This window comes from Xylocopa sonorina, chromosome 1 (genome assembly GCF_050948175.1).
Source record: "Xylocopa sonorina isolate GNS202 chromosome 1, iyXylSono1_principal, whole genome shotgun sequence".
Classification (NCBI taxonomy): domain Eukaryota; kingdom Metazoa; phylum Arthropoda; class Insecta; order Hymenoptera; family Apidae; genus Xylocopa; species Xylocopa sonorina.
The window spans coordinates 6,636,013-6,652,793 of NC_135193.1; the positions used below are offsets into that span (position 1 = coordinate 6,636,013).

At 44.0% G+C, this 16,781-nt stretch overlaps 2 protein-coding genes across 2 annotated transcripts in view; one reads left to right on the forward strand and one right to left on the reverse strand.

Annotated features, from left to right (window-relative positions):
• The first annotated feature begins 4,819 nt into the window (after positions 1-4,819).
• Qin (tudor domain-containing protein qin) overlaps positions 4,820-16,781 on the forward strand; it is a 199,947-nt gene continuing 187,985 nt past the window's right edge. Inside the window, exons 1-5 of the mRNA XM_076910591.1 lie at positions 4,820-4,958; positions 5,353-5,622; positions 5,703-5,785; positions 5,876-6,079; positions 6,154-6,234. Of these exons, the coding sequence (XP_076766706.1) occupies positions 4,847-4,958; positions 5,353-5,622; positions 5,703-5,785; positions 5,876-6,079; positions 6,154-6,234 (750 nt within the window). The 5' untranslated portion in view covers positions 4,820-4,846. The remainder of the gene's footprint in view (positions 4,959-5,352; positions 5,623-5,702; positions 5,786-5,875; positions 6,080-6,153; positions 6,235-16,781) is intronic.
• The window catches only part of LOC143433160 (uncharacterized), a 44,134-nt gene continuing 33,425 nt past the window's right edge, over positions 6,073-16,781 (reverse strand). Inside the window, exons 2-3 of the mRNA XM_076910317.1 lie at positions 7,440-8,986; positions 6,073-7,369 (exon numbers count right to left, since the gene is read on the reverse strand). Of these exons, the coding sequence (XP_076766432.1) occupies positions 7,007-7,369; positions 7,440-8,986 (1,910 nt within the window). The 3' untranslated portion in view covers positions 6,073-7,006. The remainder of the gene's footprint in view (positions 7,370-7,439; positions 8,987-16,781) is intronic.

Consider the following 16,781-nt stretch of genomic DNA (forward strand, 5'->3'; position numbering starts at 1 on the left):
TTACTGCTGCGGCATCTGAAAGCATTTTCAGCGTACTATATCGCGCTCAAAGGAAACGCCTAGCATCCTAGCCGGGTTCTCCGCTCACGGTGTATAGAAATATACTTGTTCCAAAGGAGGACAAGGGAAGCGGTGATCGCGCAAAACCGTTCACCGCTCGGCGAATTTCACTCGGTAGCATTTCGCCGTTGCTCTTTCTCTCGAGAAACCTCCCGGCCCGCCATGCCGGAAAATGAAATCGGATATTGTAATCCCACGCGTTTGCGTAACGCGAGCCGGCGTTCAAAATCGTCGAGTGGCCCTTTTTCAAACGGCGACGCGGTCGAATTGGTATCGCGAAACGAATTTTAAAGCGCGTGCGACAACGATCGCGACGAAACGAACGCGTACACCGCGGACGTGTCGGAGCGGTGAACCCTGCTGCCGACGGACAACCAGAAACCGTCCGTGGACCATCGGTTCTCGCTTCGCGCGGATAAAAGCGTGGCTGATAACGACGATGGGATCGCGTGCTCGTTTAAATTCGACGCGTGAACGGCGGCAACGAGTCACCTTGCCCAATTCGAACGACGTGGAAACGACGCACGCATCGGCTCGAGGACCGTCCGTCCGATGACGCGGCACGCCTGAAACTTTCCGCGGCGTCTAAAATCGTTCCGTTGCTCTCCTCGGTTTTCCTTTTCCACGCCGGCGAATGGCGATGCGTTCAGCCTATTTGCTCGCCTGCCTGTCCGTTCATTATTCCGTGAATAAATAACCGAGCGAACATGCGCGCGCGGGGGCCTGATGAAAATTTCAATCGATGGTTTTTCGTCTGTTCGCTACGCCCAAATTATTCATCGATCTCTTTCTCTTGACCTGGGTTAGCCTGCTATTTAACACTCTCCTCTCCTGTCTCTCTCTCTCTCTCTTTCTCTCTCTTCCTCACGGGCAACGAGTTCTGGGATAGAGAATTCTCCGCTCGCGCGCAGCTTCGATATTAGCTCGGTTGGAAGCCTGGTTTCACCTCGCATTTTTGCCTCGCTAACGCGGGTTTGCAGTTTACAGGACCCGTTTCACCGCGGTAGAACGTGCGCGGATGTATCCTGTTTCTTTCAACGGGAACACGCTCGCAGGGAAAACGGTCGGTGAATCTCCGTCGCTTTGCCTAGTACCTAATCTAGTTCAATGGAGTTGAACGTGGAACCAAGTCGGAAGATTGTGGCCGATAGTGACGAGGGCAGGCACATTCAAAGGAATACCGAGATCCGATGGGATAGGTTCGCGGTGGACAAATGGGCGTCGTCTGCCCCTGAAGTCGTGTTCCTCCGTAGAAAATTACGGAGACGTAATTGATTCGAGTAACATATCATATCGAAGACTCGCTGTTTATTTCCAGGTTAAAATGTCGGGTTACACTTTATCTCGTCTGCGATTGTTTTCAGTTGAGATGTAAAAACAACGACATTTAGCTGAACCTGAACCGTCGCATTCTTGAAATTTCCTACGCGTAATACGTAGATTCGACTTTACGATATCGAGCGTCTTACAAGTAATCCAACGGAACGTTTATTTCCGTGTTTATCATACGATTCGAACGACGTAATGGTCGTATATCTGAAGAATTGAATATCTGCATAACTGAACCTGACCTATGTGTAATGTAACCAACAGCTGACATTTTTAAACGAAATCGTTTATCACGCGGTGGAAAAATAATGTTCGGAGAACTGTTACGCGTTGTTGCCTCGTCCATGCGAGCTCGCTAGTTGAAACAAACCCGAATAAATTCGTTCCTGCGAGCCTGAGACTCCGTTTCTTGGCTACGCTCCTAAGCGCATCCTTGTTCCTCTCTATTTAGCTGGCAAGTCGCGCGTAGCAATAATATATGTACGTGACTAGTAATTTATACGCTACCGGCAAGAAATATTTGGAGAAAATGTTGAACGCGTAGCGTATTTTTCTTACTCGAGGAAGCAAAAAATGTGCACGGTTTCGTTTCGAAAGGTTACCAGCAAGCGTCGCGAACTTGAAAGCGATCGACGACTGTGATCGCGTTTCCGACTATTTTACAAATACGTCAACGAAAAGGCACGCGTGGCGCTGATAATTAGTATCAGAACGAGAGAGATTTTAAACTCTGCTCCGAGTTTATCGCCAAAGGAAAGTAATATCGCGATGTCGCTGGTACGAGTCGAAAGACGACGAGGTTTGCATTGTCCGCGGCGTCAAAGTGAAACGGACAAGGTGCGGTGCAATATTAATCGTCTTTCGAAATCGGGTAATTACAAGCGATCGCGTATGCAACGATACGAGCGAGTCGAAGGGAACGCCTAGGCAAGCCCGGCGTCGTTGAATTATCCCGCGGATCGATCATGCTTTTGTTGCATATTACAACGGTGAATCCCGGTGAGAGAGCGAGAGGCGCTCGACACCAGGCCAGGAAGTAATAGAGACGGAGTGATAGAGTTGAGCGAGGCGAATTTTTATGGTTAAATCGATGTTGCACGGGGTAAGGGCAGAGAAGCAACGCGTCGAAGGAGGGGGATGTAAAGTCTGCGGCGCGTAGAGGAGCAGGGTGCGAGAGGGACAGGGGAAACGCGGAAGAGGGAGAGGCGAATAGGAAGAAACGCGGGTACGAGCCGTGAGAAGGAGCGAGGTAAAAGATTCGATTTGCTCGCGGAGAAGGGAGAGCCAAGGAAGGAGAGATAGAGAGGAGCTGGTGAAATGTGTGCACGCGCGCGCCAGAGAGGGCGAGAGGTAAAGGGCGCTAGAAATCTGGGGCGGGGATAGATCCGGGAGCTTTTGCGCTGTGCACGCGACCTTGAATGCCAGCCAGCCTAGACCTTGCCACAGCTCTTTCGCTCGGTTGCCTAGTCCAGAGACCGCTTCGGCTGGTATATACGTACATAACATACATATACATACTGTTGTTTCAAGCGGCGGCCTAAATCCGATATCTCGCTTCCTCCTCCTTGCCACGGCTAACCAACGTGCCTGCGACGGTCTGCCTCGCGGGCCGCGCGCGATTACGTAAAGATGAAAACTCGAATTATCGCCGACTGGATCTTGGATAATTTTGCTTAGAGTCAGCACGTCGAGTGTGTCGGTACGTGCGATGTACGTATTTCTGTAACACAATGACGTTACGTTAGATGACACGTGCGGAGCGACATCCATTTTGTGCAGCGCGTCCCCGGAAGGAGGCGGTACCATGCTAATTTTCGAACCAAGTCTTCCTTTTTTTTTTTTTTTTTTTGTATAAAAGATTTAAGCTGGCAATTTCAATCGTTATTTGACGCAGTGCGAGAATCAAAATGGAATAGAACAAGTGGATATCTAGTATCAGGTATCGAGTTCCAAGCGCATGTAGAATTAAATTAGTTAGTCAATGAAAAAGTAAGAAAGTTTGAAACGCAGAAGGATATATCGTGCACCCACCATGCAAACATCGAACACTTATGCTCTCTTGCAAAGATGAATTTCTCTGGCATGCTATCCTAGACACAACCGACTTATCTAATCTTTATCGCAAATCTATGTCTGAACAGTAACGAAACAAACAGCATCTCTGTCACAAGCGTTTGAAAACGTTTGATTATATTAAACACATCAATCTCCATGGTATTTTCTACCTTTGTTTCTACTTTACAGCAAGATAAAAATGATACACGTGAAAACGCGATGACACGCGCAGAAAGACAGTTTCATGGAAAAATTGTATCCCGTAATCGTCTGCGTATGATGTACGTATGGTATGGAACGGAATTCGTGTAGTATTTCCAATATTATAAGAATATGTCTTACATAGGCAAAATATTAGGTTCACGATCCTCTTGCTCGCTGAAGCAGTCGCGCTGGGTGGGATCATAACGGATCTTTGGTCGCGACCGCGCCTAGAATCCAATAGATCCAGCATAACTTCGCAACTTGCTGACTTTTTATGTTTTTGCCAAATTGTGCAGTTCCTAAGATTGCGGCGGCATCTGTCTTGAGGATCGTGAGATGTTCATAATCACGTGACTGCAAATGCACCGGTTTTGTTACTAGGAACTACCGATCACATGATCTATCGGAGTTCCTAGCAAACGTTTCGAAAAGTATCTCGTCGAACATCCGTTTTTACGCAAGAATCCTTCTCTAAAATCAAGTATTATTATCATCGTTGCGTTTTATTCTTTCGTGAACTATAAAACGAATCAATTTTCACGAAATCGCGAGACGTACAAGGTAAGAAATGTAAAATTCATTTTTATAAATAAAACAATACTTGCTAATCTACAAATTGAACTAATTGTTTAATTATACGTTGCATTTATGTATAGCGTATTATAATTTGCACTATCTTCTCGATATTTCCTGTTCATACATTACATTACGAGATAACGTGTATAAAATTTTGAGAACGATTTTGACTTATAAGTCCATATTTGATACAAGGATATAACATAAATAATTGGATTATTTTTTATGACAACATTTTTGAAATCGGTTTCCCGGTTTTTAAATGACATTTTTACCGCCATCATGGGATCAAGCAAGTGTAACGTAAAGTACGTGTTAAAACAAAATCAAGTATGATGTTCAAATTAATGTGCATACTAACCTGTTTCACATTTTCACGAGAATGAATTTTTATTCGTTTTGTCAGCTGTTTAAAAAACTACATCGCCTTTTCGTTGAAGGCTGAAGCGCGTATTTACGAGTGCCAACGTCATGCGCCGGCACTGGGCAGACATTTAAATGTGCCGCTTGATGCTTGCGTCTCCTCGTGTACGTATCGCGGCGTGTAAACATCAGTGGTCGTCCGTAAAAGAACGTGTCTAGAATTTTTGTCTGCACGATTTATCATTTAACATCGAGTAAAATGTTGGCCAGAAACAGCAAGAAATCGAATCAGACGAATAATTTCAGCCTTCCACCTACAAAACTTCGAAACGTTTCTTGTGTACAGTGCAAACATCAGTTTTTCCTGCGAGGTAATTATTCCATTTTTTTAAGAGCACAAGTCGACCGGCTTTTTTCTTATTCCATTGTTTTACGCGTTACTTGTATTTCGTTAAGTAAAGGATTTCTTGATAACATTCTGCTCTTGTTTCTACAATCGTTTCGTAGTAATTTGTTTCATGACAAACATTAGTAAATGTACAATTTCGTTCGTCATTTTTTCTAAGTAAGTGTAACAGGCATTGTTCGCACGTTGTTTTTCTTCGAACGGAAAGAACGTGGTTCTGAATGTTCTCGAGGTTAGAACAGGGCACACGTTGATACATTTAGATCTCTTTAATTTATTGCATGGCACATATTCGTTTACAAGATATAATTCAATTTGAGAAACATATCGAGGGGGATTGTTAATTTTCTTTGTTTCAGAATTTGTTCCTTTACGCGGTGTAATCCCCTTATTATTGCAATGCGGACATGTAATATGTGACAAGTGTGCCACATTGTTTCTCGATAGACCGTGCCCTTTGTGTAACATAATTTCACAATCTGAGGATGATCAAACGGTATCCTTACCGTTACATATATATGCTCTGGGATTAATGATTGTATCGCATAACCGACCGATTGATATAGACGATTTAGATATTTCTTTTGCAAAGTCGGTTAATTCGGGAATAAAGCAACACAGTATGAAAGGTTTGTATCAAGTCGAAAGATGGCAAATTATGTTAAATCGTGCTTTAAGTTAAATAAATGGCTTCATTATTTACTTTCAGGCTTCTGCTACGAGTGTGAGAATCAGGCAACTATACAGTGCCCACAATGCAATGTTTTATTTTGCCATATATGTTATGCCAAGGTATACTTTTCATTCTGAAATATTCTCTTATTAAAACTTAAAGTTATAGGTTGCTATAGTTAGTGATATCTTATATTTATATTACATTAGATCCATGGAAGAGCATTACAAAATCATTCGAAAATTATGCTAGCAGAGAGCGATAATGAAAATTCGTTTATTGTAAGAAATATCTGTTCGGAAATGTGTAACGAACCGTTAGGGTATTATTGTGAGGATTGTGATATAGCTGCATGTTCTCACTGTATGCTGGATCTACACAAAAAGCATAATTATCAACCATTAGTAAAGAAGGTTTGTATCATTACTAATGAATATGCTGCTGCACCGTTTGAAAAATAACATGTAGTTTTATTTCTGTCCGTTAGAACCAGGAGCTGTTGGTAGAGCTGTACCAGATGCTTGACTATGTGTACGAGAACCTGCAACGAGTTCAACAGGCGCAAAAGGTAAGTCTTGTTTAATATTATATCATTGTCGCAGACAATACCCATGTTCAATGTCTCCATTAAACCATAAATAAATAATCGTATTTTATATTTTTACCAAAGTATTAAGTGTAAATACAAAATCGAAGAATTAATTTTTCGCAACACGTAGCTTCAATCATATAAATGTTTCCACAAAATTGGGAAACTTTCAATTTAATTTGCTGTCATACTTGCTTCTCGTTTACTATATAACATATTATATATGCGGTATCAACAAATAAGAGACCATCGTTAGTCTTCATAATGCATGTATAAATGTACACATTTTCTACAAAGTAGTACAGTATATTCTGTTATAAATAATTACGCAGTAGAAATATGACTAGAGGGAAAGAGAAATACTTATTGACATTATTCGGTTATTCCATGTGTGTTTGTTTCTGGCATTTCTAGCTGTTCTAAATGTGCTCGGATTATTAGATTCTATATGATAGTTACATATTTCATTGAGACATGGTAATTTGATTTCTTCGATGTGGAGATCTTATACAAATTTTTCCTTATAGGATACACTAAAAATAAAAAAAAATCACAAACAATCTTCTAAAAAATATTGCACATTTTTGAGTTCCACAAAATTCCTTCACACCTAAAGATATGTAAGGAACACAACCTATAATCGTTCGTTGCTATTTATAACAAACAATGGCAACAAGATACATTCATTATGTACTAGCCTTGAATTAGCAAAGTTACAATAATTTAATTATAACCTAAGTACGTTTATCAATTATTCATTCTCTTGTTGAGTTTGTTGCTTATTCTTGAGCTTCTCTTTCTCCTTCTCCTTCTTCTCTTTCTCTTTTTCTTCCTGTTGTTTCTTCAATTTCTTCTCCTTCAATTTCGCCTCCATCTCTTTAAACTTGAGCTCCAAGTACCGATCCACTTCCGGACCGGTGAAATCTTCCGGGAACTTTGGCATTATTGGTAGAATGTACTTGTAGAGTCGTTCGTTCAAGACGTACAATTGAGTCGTTGTTTCGCACTTCACGTTGAACCACCAATCGCACGTTAATGCAACTTGACTGAATATGGTGCCATTCGGGCACAAAAACGACGATTTGCCACCGTTGAGATCGCAATAGTGCCATACCTGCAAGAATGATATTGTTACCATCAGAAATCTTATAAAATGGCCCTTAGAATATCGTCTAAAATTTTACCTGGCAGCCAGTATCCGGATCACCAAAGAATCCCTTGTATCGTTGTTCCTTGCAACTGAACTTCGTACGAGGTATAGTGGAATAGGCTGGATAATCGACGTTAGCTTTTCCCTGAGTGGCACCATATTTCAGTGATGTTTTTGGGACAGTTTGTTTGGGGGATGAAATCTTGTTGGGTTCAGTGTAACTATAAACCGGCCTCTCCGTGGTAAGCGGTGCCAAAGTGAATCGTTCCTGTTGCAACACATCGTCGCTAAGATCCTCCGTAATCGCATAGGAATGATCAGTTGGACCTTCGTTGGCGTTCGGTCTAATCGTTGGTAGGAATGGTTCTTTGCCCTTCGTTGGGATTTCTTGCACCACAGGTACGTAATACTCCACCACCTTATTAGTTAAGCTATTCGTATTGTAACTCGCTTGGGGTGATAGTCGAGACTTCGTTCCTTCCTCGTACGGCGTTACTTTGTAACGTTCAGGATCATCGGTCAGATATAACGGGTTTGGAGTGGCCTGGAATCGCGTCTCGGTTATTACTTTAGGCCTCGTCTGTGGTCGGGGTCTGTAGCTCTTCTGCGGCATCCTGGGTGGCGGGGGTATCACCGTCAAAGGTGCTAAGGGAGGTTCTTGAATCTGCGGAAATTCTTCCTTCTTCGTATTGTGAAGAATGTTCAGTATCTCCACAAGTGTCTTTAGACTGTAGTCTATGTTATCCTTGTTCAGTGTTTCCGGCAAGCGTTCGCTAAGATGGTAGCTTTCCATTATCTGTTGTAAGTTCACGTTCGGATTTCGAGGTAGTTGAGGGAACACAGGGGGTTGCTTTCCCTCTGGAACAGGTTCTAAGACATTAGGGTAAACTGGTGGTGGAACTTGTCGATGCCCTTGGTAATCCTTAACAGGGTGATTCAGGGGCCTGGCATTATAATCTATCAAGTAGTCATCTCGAATGTTACCGTGAATCGGTTTAGCTGGCTGCTGTCTAAGCAGGTGATCCCTGCCATTTGTCGCATAAGGTCGTAATGGTCTCACGTTGGTGTAGTACCTGTTTTCCTTATGCACGACCTGGCTATACCCCGTTGCAATCTCGGGATACGTCACCTTTTGCTCCTGGTACGGCTGGTAGGGAACCGGGTGCTCGTCGTAGTTGACTTTGGAACTGTATCTTACAGGTGTGAAGTAGTCACTGTCGGCTCCCACGTTCCTGGGGTCGTATTGCACGGATGGTACGAATTTCTTCTCTTGATTTTGCGCATTCGTGCGATAATTGCCCCCTCTTCGTGGCACGGTATTAACCCTCGTGAACAGTTGCGGGACTTTCCTTACGAGAGGACTGCTTTGAACCTCTTTCGCGGCAGCAGTCTCAGGTAGCGGCGTCTGTCCACCCACGTAATTGTTGGCCACGTAGAATGTCATGTAGGGTATCAGTCTTCTGTACCTCTCTTTGAATTCCTCTAATGTGATCTCTGGCAACGAATCGTCATCCTCTTCCTCCGTTACGACTTTCGTCGAGTTCGAGTCGGAGGATGCTACGCTGTTCCTGGTGGACAACACTGGAACAGAAATAAATATAGATTTAGGGTATCGTAGAGTTATGGTATAATTTTTAGATTATCCAAATTTATATGTAATTAGAAATTCATTTTAAAAATGAATTATCTGAGGATTATCTAAAAAAAGGATTATGCACGTATATAAAGCAAATCGTTTTCAAAATAACTCCAGTCAAACAATGAGTCGCGGAAAACGCGATTTCGTTAGGCGAATAAATTGATCGATCCCCTCGGCGAGTCACAACCTAGATACAGTCCGACGGTTCAGAAAAGCGGCTGTATAAAGTACATCTGAATGGTTAAGCGTGGCTGAAGTGACGGAGGGTGAAGAGATCGCGTGTCTGATAAATGTACCGCGAGTTCCTTTAATATTCAAGTGTTTCCGAGTGTCGTGTTAGCGTTGCGACGGGGAAAGTACAGAAAACTTGGAACGATCTCGTAATCAGTGGGCTCTAATTATTACGATCCCTGCCACAGAGGGATGATAAAAAAGAACTAACTGGAAATAAAAAAAAAAAGAACATCACACACGCGTACACAGAGAGGGAGAAAGAGAGGAGGAACGAGTGTGGAAGAGGTGGAAAAAAAAAAGATCAATTCGACAGGATGACGGTTTTCCTTATAGCAGCGCGTGATATCTTCCTAATCGGCCTTTTAAAAAGCCACCAGCGTGCATCGTTATACCGTAACGCGCGTGCTTCTTTCCCCCACACCATCTCAATCTCAATCTGTTCCCTCTTGCCAGGGATACGTGCGAAGTAATGCGTACGCTGCACTCCGGCCTGGTGAAATTAAATTAGAAGGAAAATATTCGGAGAGCCGGCCAGCGCTTTTGCACGTGCACCGAGATAGCAAGAATAAAGGCTGGGCTGGTATACAACCCCGTGTACGTGCGTGTACGAACACGCGGGCGAGCACGCGTACACACATTCGAAGCACTTAGAACCGCGAGCGCGCGTGTTCGCATGTGTGCATGCACTCGTGCAGGATATATTCGCTCTGGCACGTTCGCGTGTTGCAACCACTAAAAACGTACCAATCCACCGGCTATCCACTCTCCTCTGGCTTCGCAACCCTCAACCCTACGCGTACGACTACCTTTCCACGTTATTCCCATCTTGCTCAATCGTACAGGACGGCTCAATCTTTCGGCTTGCCAGACGTATAGACGCTGCGCTAACCGGTTCCATTGGATTTCCCCGGGAAATGGACTCCGTTCGATCGATTCCATTGCCAGTTATAGCACGTTTATGTTTTTTACCTTTTTTGTTTTAACCAGGGCAATTGAAATTGATCATTAGTCTCTCTTAATGGTCTTTCGCGAGACGCTTGTCAAACGTTAAACCCCGAGTAATATTCGTGTGAACTTGATTTTATCTTAACATGGTCACCGTTTATCCAGCCTATAATATTCCCTGATTTACAATCGCTATTTATTAGTCCCCGTGTTACTCTGAGGCTGTAAAGGTAGTGAAAACGGTTGATTACTCGGAGCAATTCGCAGGAGGGCAATCTTGGCCGAGTCTCTTTCGATTCGTCAGGGGGGGTGGCCGCATCCGGTGAGCAAGAGGACGCGTGGGCAGCTATAAATCCGCCATCTCGCTGGCCTGCGACGTGAATTTTTATAAACCGATTATTTAGCTGCGATGTAACAAAGAGGTGGCGTCGTTTTCGCGCGATAGAGAGACAGAAAGAGGGATTCCCGACGGTATCCGAGCGTGGCACATCAAAGGGACCCAATCTCTCTGTTGCGCACAGATACACACCAGCCTGGATACGACCTGGAAATCCAATTCGATTCTGCATGAAATGAGTCTGGAAACTCTCCGCGTAGCGCGCGTCGCTTTATTAATCCTGTCAGTACTGGAACGTGATTGAAAAATCCGCAAAGCGCATGTGCTACGTCCGGTCCCTCCGACCCTCCCGTTAGCCCTCTCTAAAGAGGTGCTCGCCCTGAAAATTTACAAAGCGGTCCATACTGTGTCTGCATCTGCATAAAGATGTACCGCGATCCTTCCTGCTAACTGGACCTCTCTCGACCTCTTCGTTCCATTTCGCTCTACCGCTTTCCGCGCGAATTCGATTTCGGACACGGCCAGTTAAGGCGGTGTTTTAGACCAGCGCAAGCCACATCACAGACGCGCGGAACCGTATGCTTCCACCCCGCGGGTTTTTCGAAAAATATTTAGAGCCCATTCAGGCAACGCTCGCGTGTGACGTCCAGAGTTCAGTTTTCTAACCGCGGAGATTGCTAATCCTTTTTTTCCTCTTATCAAGCTCGCTTTGATCTTGTAGATGAGAACGTTGCTAAGACGTTTGCGAATGTGTTGAAGCGAGTAACATTAACATTGGAACGCTTGAATGAGAAGACGCGGAAAAGACGAGTAACGCAATGCAGGTAGTTCGGATTGTCGATCAGCTGACTAGAAACTTCGTTGCCCCAAAATTTACAGTCCGCCTTCATCCGGGCTGGCTAATGAATATACCCGAGCTGTTCAATTTTTTATCATTTGATTACCTTGTTCTCGCAATTTCCTCATGTTTTTCCACCCTGGATATTTTCTCTTTTCTTTTATCTCGCGCGCCGTATTTATTTCGTACCCGATTCACGGGCACGCGTAATATTTTCTGCAAAGGGGTGCGAGGGTAGTTTTTCACTCGTTAAAGCGTTCACTGCGGATGTAGACAGCGTGCCGACGCACAATGAGTAAATACGGCTGTGCGATCATTAGCATGATTTTGATATCTGTTTTGGACATGTGTACGTTACGGTGGCTTCCTTTTCAGAAGCTGGAAAATATGCAAATCGTTGATGCAACGGCGTCAGAAATTTGTAACAACAGTCGTGTATGAAAATTTCGTCGAAAGGCGATGGTGGTCGTCAGAAGCGATAAGTATCTTTATTTTAACGCCACAGTGAACGCGTTGAGGAATTCCCATTCTCTATAGGTAAAAAAAATGAGCTACGGGTTTATTTTATCCGGGTGCGTCGCTCGTACGTGTGTATTGCCTCGCTTTTTGACACGGCCCTTCGTCTCCTGGCCCGTACAATAAATAAACCGGCGGTCGCAGTAATTTTGCCGGGCGCGCGATTGCGAAATATCGACGTTACCCCGTTTTTTTCCATAGGCGATATCAATTGTCCGTAGCAGTTGTTCCTCTCTCCTGTCGACTCTCTCACGTGCCTCTGAATTACGATTGTAACGATTGCCTTGTATTAACGGGGCACGGCATCGATAGACTTTTGTTTATTTTATGCCGTCGAACCGCGAACAAGACAGAATAGACACGCCTGGCGGGATTTTTATTCTCGAACGAACGCGACGATCGAATGAATTCCTTTTTTCTTTTTATTCCTCCTCCTCCTCCTCCCCCCCCCCCGCGTTTTTGCTCTTTTTTTCTGTTGATTTTTTTCAATTGTAGATCCTATAATAAATTGCGATGTATTTCACTGCTGAATCCGACTCTTCGCCACTCGTGCGTTTGTTTGGAACTCGGTGACACTTGTTCCGTTATTTATTTATTTCTATGGGGGAAGTTAAGAGCTGTCACGGATAGAAAAATAGCGTTAAAGTGTTACGCGTATCGAATAATGCGCGGTTTAATAATAACAGGTACGGGTTAATTAATTTTATTACGAGCATTGGATAACGAGTTACTTTTTGTAAATTTATACGTTTACGAACGAATTGAAATGTTATATCTCATAATAGCTGGTACAACGTATAATATTTCGGATGATATATATTGCTGCAAGCTTCCTGCTATATAAAATAATAACAGTCACTTTCGTAAATCGATCAAAAGAAGCGTATGCGTTGTGCTTGGATACACAATATAAACGAATTTATGCGAGTATAAGTTATACTTTTTGAATCGTATATAAACAGACTATTCTTACAACAAATGGCACTTACAGTACCGTTTTATAGCGGGTCTCCAATTTACCGACCGAGACTCATTACCACTATCTCCCTTAATTTCCGCCTTTCGAACGCGACTGCTTGAAAAGATAGAATTCGCGGACATTCTGCTTGAAAAAATGGAATTCCTAGACGTTCAGATTTCGAAATTGTTTCGTCCTGGCCCTGAACAGACTTCGACACGCGTCTCGTAGCGACGCGAGTTGCAAAACTCGTGCGTCAACGTGCCGCGACGATCGTCCACGGCGGTTGAAAGTATAACAATTACCGATTTCCAACGTGGTACACGCCGGTTGATTACCTGCCTGTTCCTCTTTCCCTCGCACGAACGACGTCCACCCGTACGAGCGGCGAATCGCGGCTCGATTTCTACATTTGCGCAACGTATTGTGCCGCGACACGAAAACCTCGACGTGTCCGCCGGACCGTCCTGCCGATTCATCGGTATCTCGATACGGAATATTAATTGGCGGCTATTGGTCCGTCGGATTACGTTATTTCGTACGCACGTGACCTGGAAGCGTGACAGACGGGGGGGTTTCATTGCGAGACAACTACGAAGTAGACGCAAACGGAATTCAGAAGCTCTCCACCTTCGGCGTCGGGCCGTTTCACCCTCACCCTCGGCCAATGGGCCTTCGACAATGGCCGGCTAATTAAAACTGTCGTCAATGAGAAACGTCTTTCGTTAACGAAAGATTTACCGTTGCTCATTTCGCGTTTGTTACCGGTACGGAGGTTCAACTGTTTCAATGAAGCTTTAACAGCTCATTTTTCCTACAACTCGGTCCGTCCGCTTTTCAATTTTTTTTTTTTATTTTATGTCGACTGGTGTTTACCCTTGCGGTTATCGATGAAGTTCCATGGTACAAAGTACCCCGTGTCGCGCTTGTTCCTTGTTTTTATCGTTTACAGTGGCAGCCGTTCATTATTAAAAAGAGCGCCAGTAAAGGGTTGATGCGAAGAAAGCTTTCGGATCTTTGCGATAAAAATTGTACAATGGTTACACGTTACGCGTAAAGCATAAATTCATTATTTGTAACAGCACGCAATTCTTTCTTCGACAGTTATGAGAATAGAATTCGCAAGAAGTGTACCCACCCTTATATCGTGAAAAATAATTGGAGTGCGATAGAAGTAGTAATATACCATTCCACGTTGAGTTTATGAGTTACGTTCATTGAACACGAGAAAGCGCCGCTGAATAGCACTGCACAGGTGAAACAGGATTTTTTTTTTTTAGACGAGTGTTACAATTTTGTGCACGAGCGAGGTTTGAAGAGAAAAAAGTGTAGAAGAAACCAAAAGGGGTCGAGATTGTAAGGTGTATTTTGCCCTGTCGAGTGGACGTGTAATGACCCTTTCGCTTTCGTATCGCGTGCATGTAATTAGCTTCGTTAAACGCGCACACGGCCGTATGAAGAGCAACGTGTGTATTTTCGCATTTTCTTCGCTCGCGCGTCCACGCGTCAAGATGAGATGAGGGTGGCACGCGTTATAATTGCGCGTTATAAAAGCCTCCATTTAAAATTTCGAATTCAGTAGATCGAAAAAGGCAGAGCAGACCGGTCGCCGTGATAACGCGATTAGCCGCGCAAATGAGGTTTTAATGATGATCGTTTTAGTAACGTTCCCGTTGAGTGTCATCGATAATTAATGACCGTTGTTTCTTTTTTCCACCCCCGCCGTTTCGTTCGTGATTGCGTGTCTTTTTCAAGCTATTACCAGCGCGCCGTTTACATCGTGCCCGTTCGTCCCTGCGAATCGCCAGTTGAAATTCGTAATTAACAAGTGTTTAACGGGTTAACGAGCTTGATGGGGGTAGGATTATGTAAAATGTTGCTTTCGCATGCGGCGCAGTAACGAAAATGAAGTTTATTCCTTGGCAAAAACAAAAAGAGAGTTTCATCAGCGCTGGGAACGTTTTTAAGCAGCCACGTGATAAAGAAGTTAAATTTTTGTTATATGTATAATTTATTTTAGTACAGAGCTGTACGCACGGTTCGGAAATGGTATTGCAGTTGAACACGCGTAACGAGCTGTTTTAATAAAAAGTTCACGAACTGCTATTTTGCGGCTTACGCGTTGCTAATGTGTACTTTTTCGAGTGATGTGTAGCAAGCATTAATGAAGATTACTTTGCAAACTAATTTATTTCGCGTTATTTGTTTAAGTCCCGAATCCTATATCATAGCCACCAATTCGTTGCAACAGAGAGTCTTGTGTACAATTTACAGAGGATTACGCAATGACTTTTGCAACGACTCTTGCAAAATGTATCTTGACCTCTTATTACTGAAGTACGATTCGAATTCGATCCTCTGGTATTATAGGAAAATATAAGAAATTATGTAGCCGTCAATTAATATCAAACGTGACATGCACTTCACGCGTCCTGTTCTCGAAAAAAATCGGGGACAAGAGCCTCGAAAACCTTCAAGAGAATCCCACACCCTTCCCATTCTTATTTCAAAGTCTCGCGATTACTTTTTTGGTCGTTGTTGCGTGGTCGAAGCAATCATAGGAAAAGAGAAAAAAAAGGTGAGCCAACCGGTGGCACGTTAATACTCGGCTGGTAGCACGCATTTCTGGTTTACGGTTGACCCGTCTCAGTACGGGCCTCCTGGAAGCTAGAAAAGTGACTCTGTACCGCACGTTTTGCACGTCATTTAATTAAAACCGGAAAACGAGCCGCGTAACGACACTCGTTCCACCGGCGAGTCGCGCGTGGCGTGGCATCGGCGTGTTCGAGTCCCATGGGGTCAACGAGCAGCCCTGTGTGCCTGACCATTGTTGCCACAGAGGATGCCGCAAGAAATTCCTGACACGAGATCCATGCGGAAATGATGGCCACGTGTAAAGGTCACGGAAGTAACTGGATCGAACGGGGGTGGAGGTGGAGAACGGGGGTTAATTCAACACGTTCGGTTCCACGCGGACCATCGGATCGTTTCGTTGACCCACTTCAGACTTTTTGTTCGGATCTTCGTGCGCCACGTGTAATAACATTGGCTGCCGATGGTCTTATGCGACACCAGTCGCTGCATTAATATTTTATACATTTTATACGTGGCTCGCGATCGAACCTGAATCTCGAGGATCTAAAAACCCACGAAACCAGAGGGGAACAAGAATGGGACGGGTGTAAGTTTCCCAAGGAATTTCCGTGTACGCGGCAGCAGCAGCAGCAGCTTACCATCGGAATGGGAAGTGGCTGCTGAATGGTATTCGGTCGAACTGTAATGGTCATTGGATACAAGCCCGGCACGAGTTAATTTCCTTGGCGAATCGAAGAAATTTGTGTTTACGATTCTGCTTGCTCTGGCTTTTATTCCCCATGTTCCGGCTTGAAGTTCAATTTTCGCGTGACGAGATAAACGAGGCGGACGACGGGAGGGTGCCTCGCCGCTTCTCAAGGGGTAGTTTCGTCTCGGTACTGGCTGGCTTCTTAATTTTTCGAGACCGTCCGATTAAAACTTCCAGTTATTGTTTTATTTACCTATCCTACTGCCAGAATCCTTAATTTTCATACTATATTAAAGCAAAGCCGGATTACTCTTTGACTCTGGAAAATTTCAAAGTATGCCCAACTAATGCCCCCATTAATTTAAGCACCCGCGAGTTCCACTTCTCGGTACATTAATGAACTTTGCCGCGATACTTCCTTGCCATAAACTCGTACCCCGTCTCCACGGGTATCTTCATTTTTTCGACGTTAGACAAATTCTGAAGACCTCCTTCTCGAGTCCTTTAACGATAGCCTAGAATTTCCCGGTTCATTAAGAATCGCGTCGCCAGAATGTCAACGATGAACAACAACAAGCGAGCGCCTAATCGTTCCCCATCGGAAGCAGAGTGAACACGTATCGTGT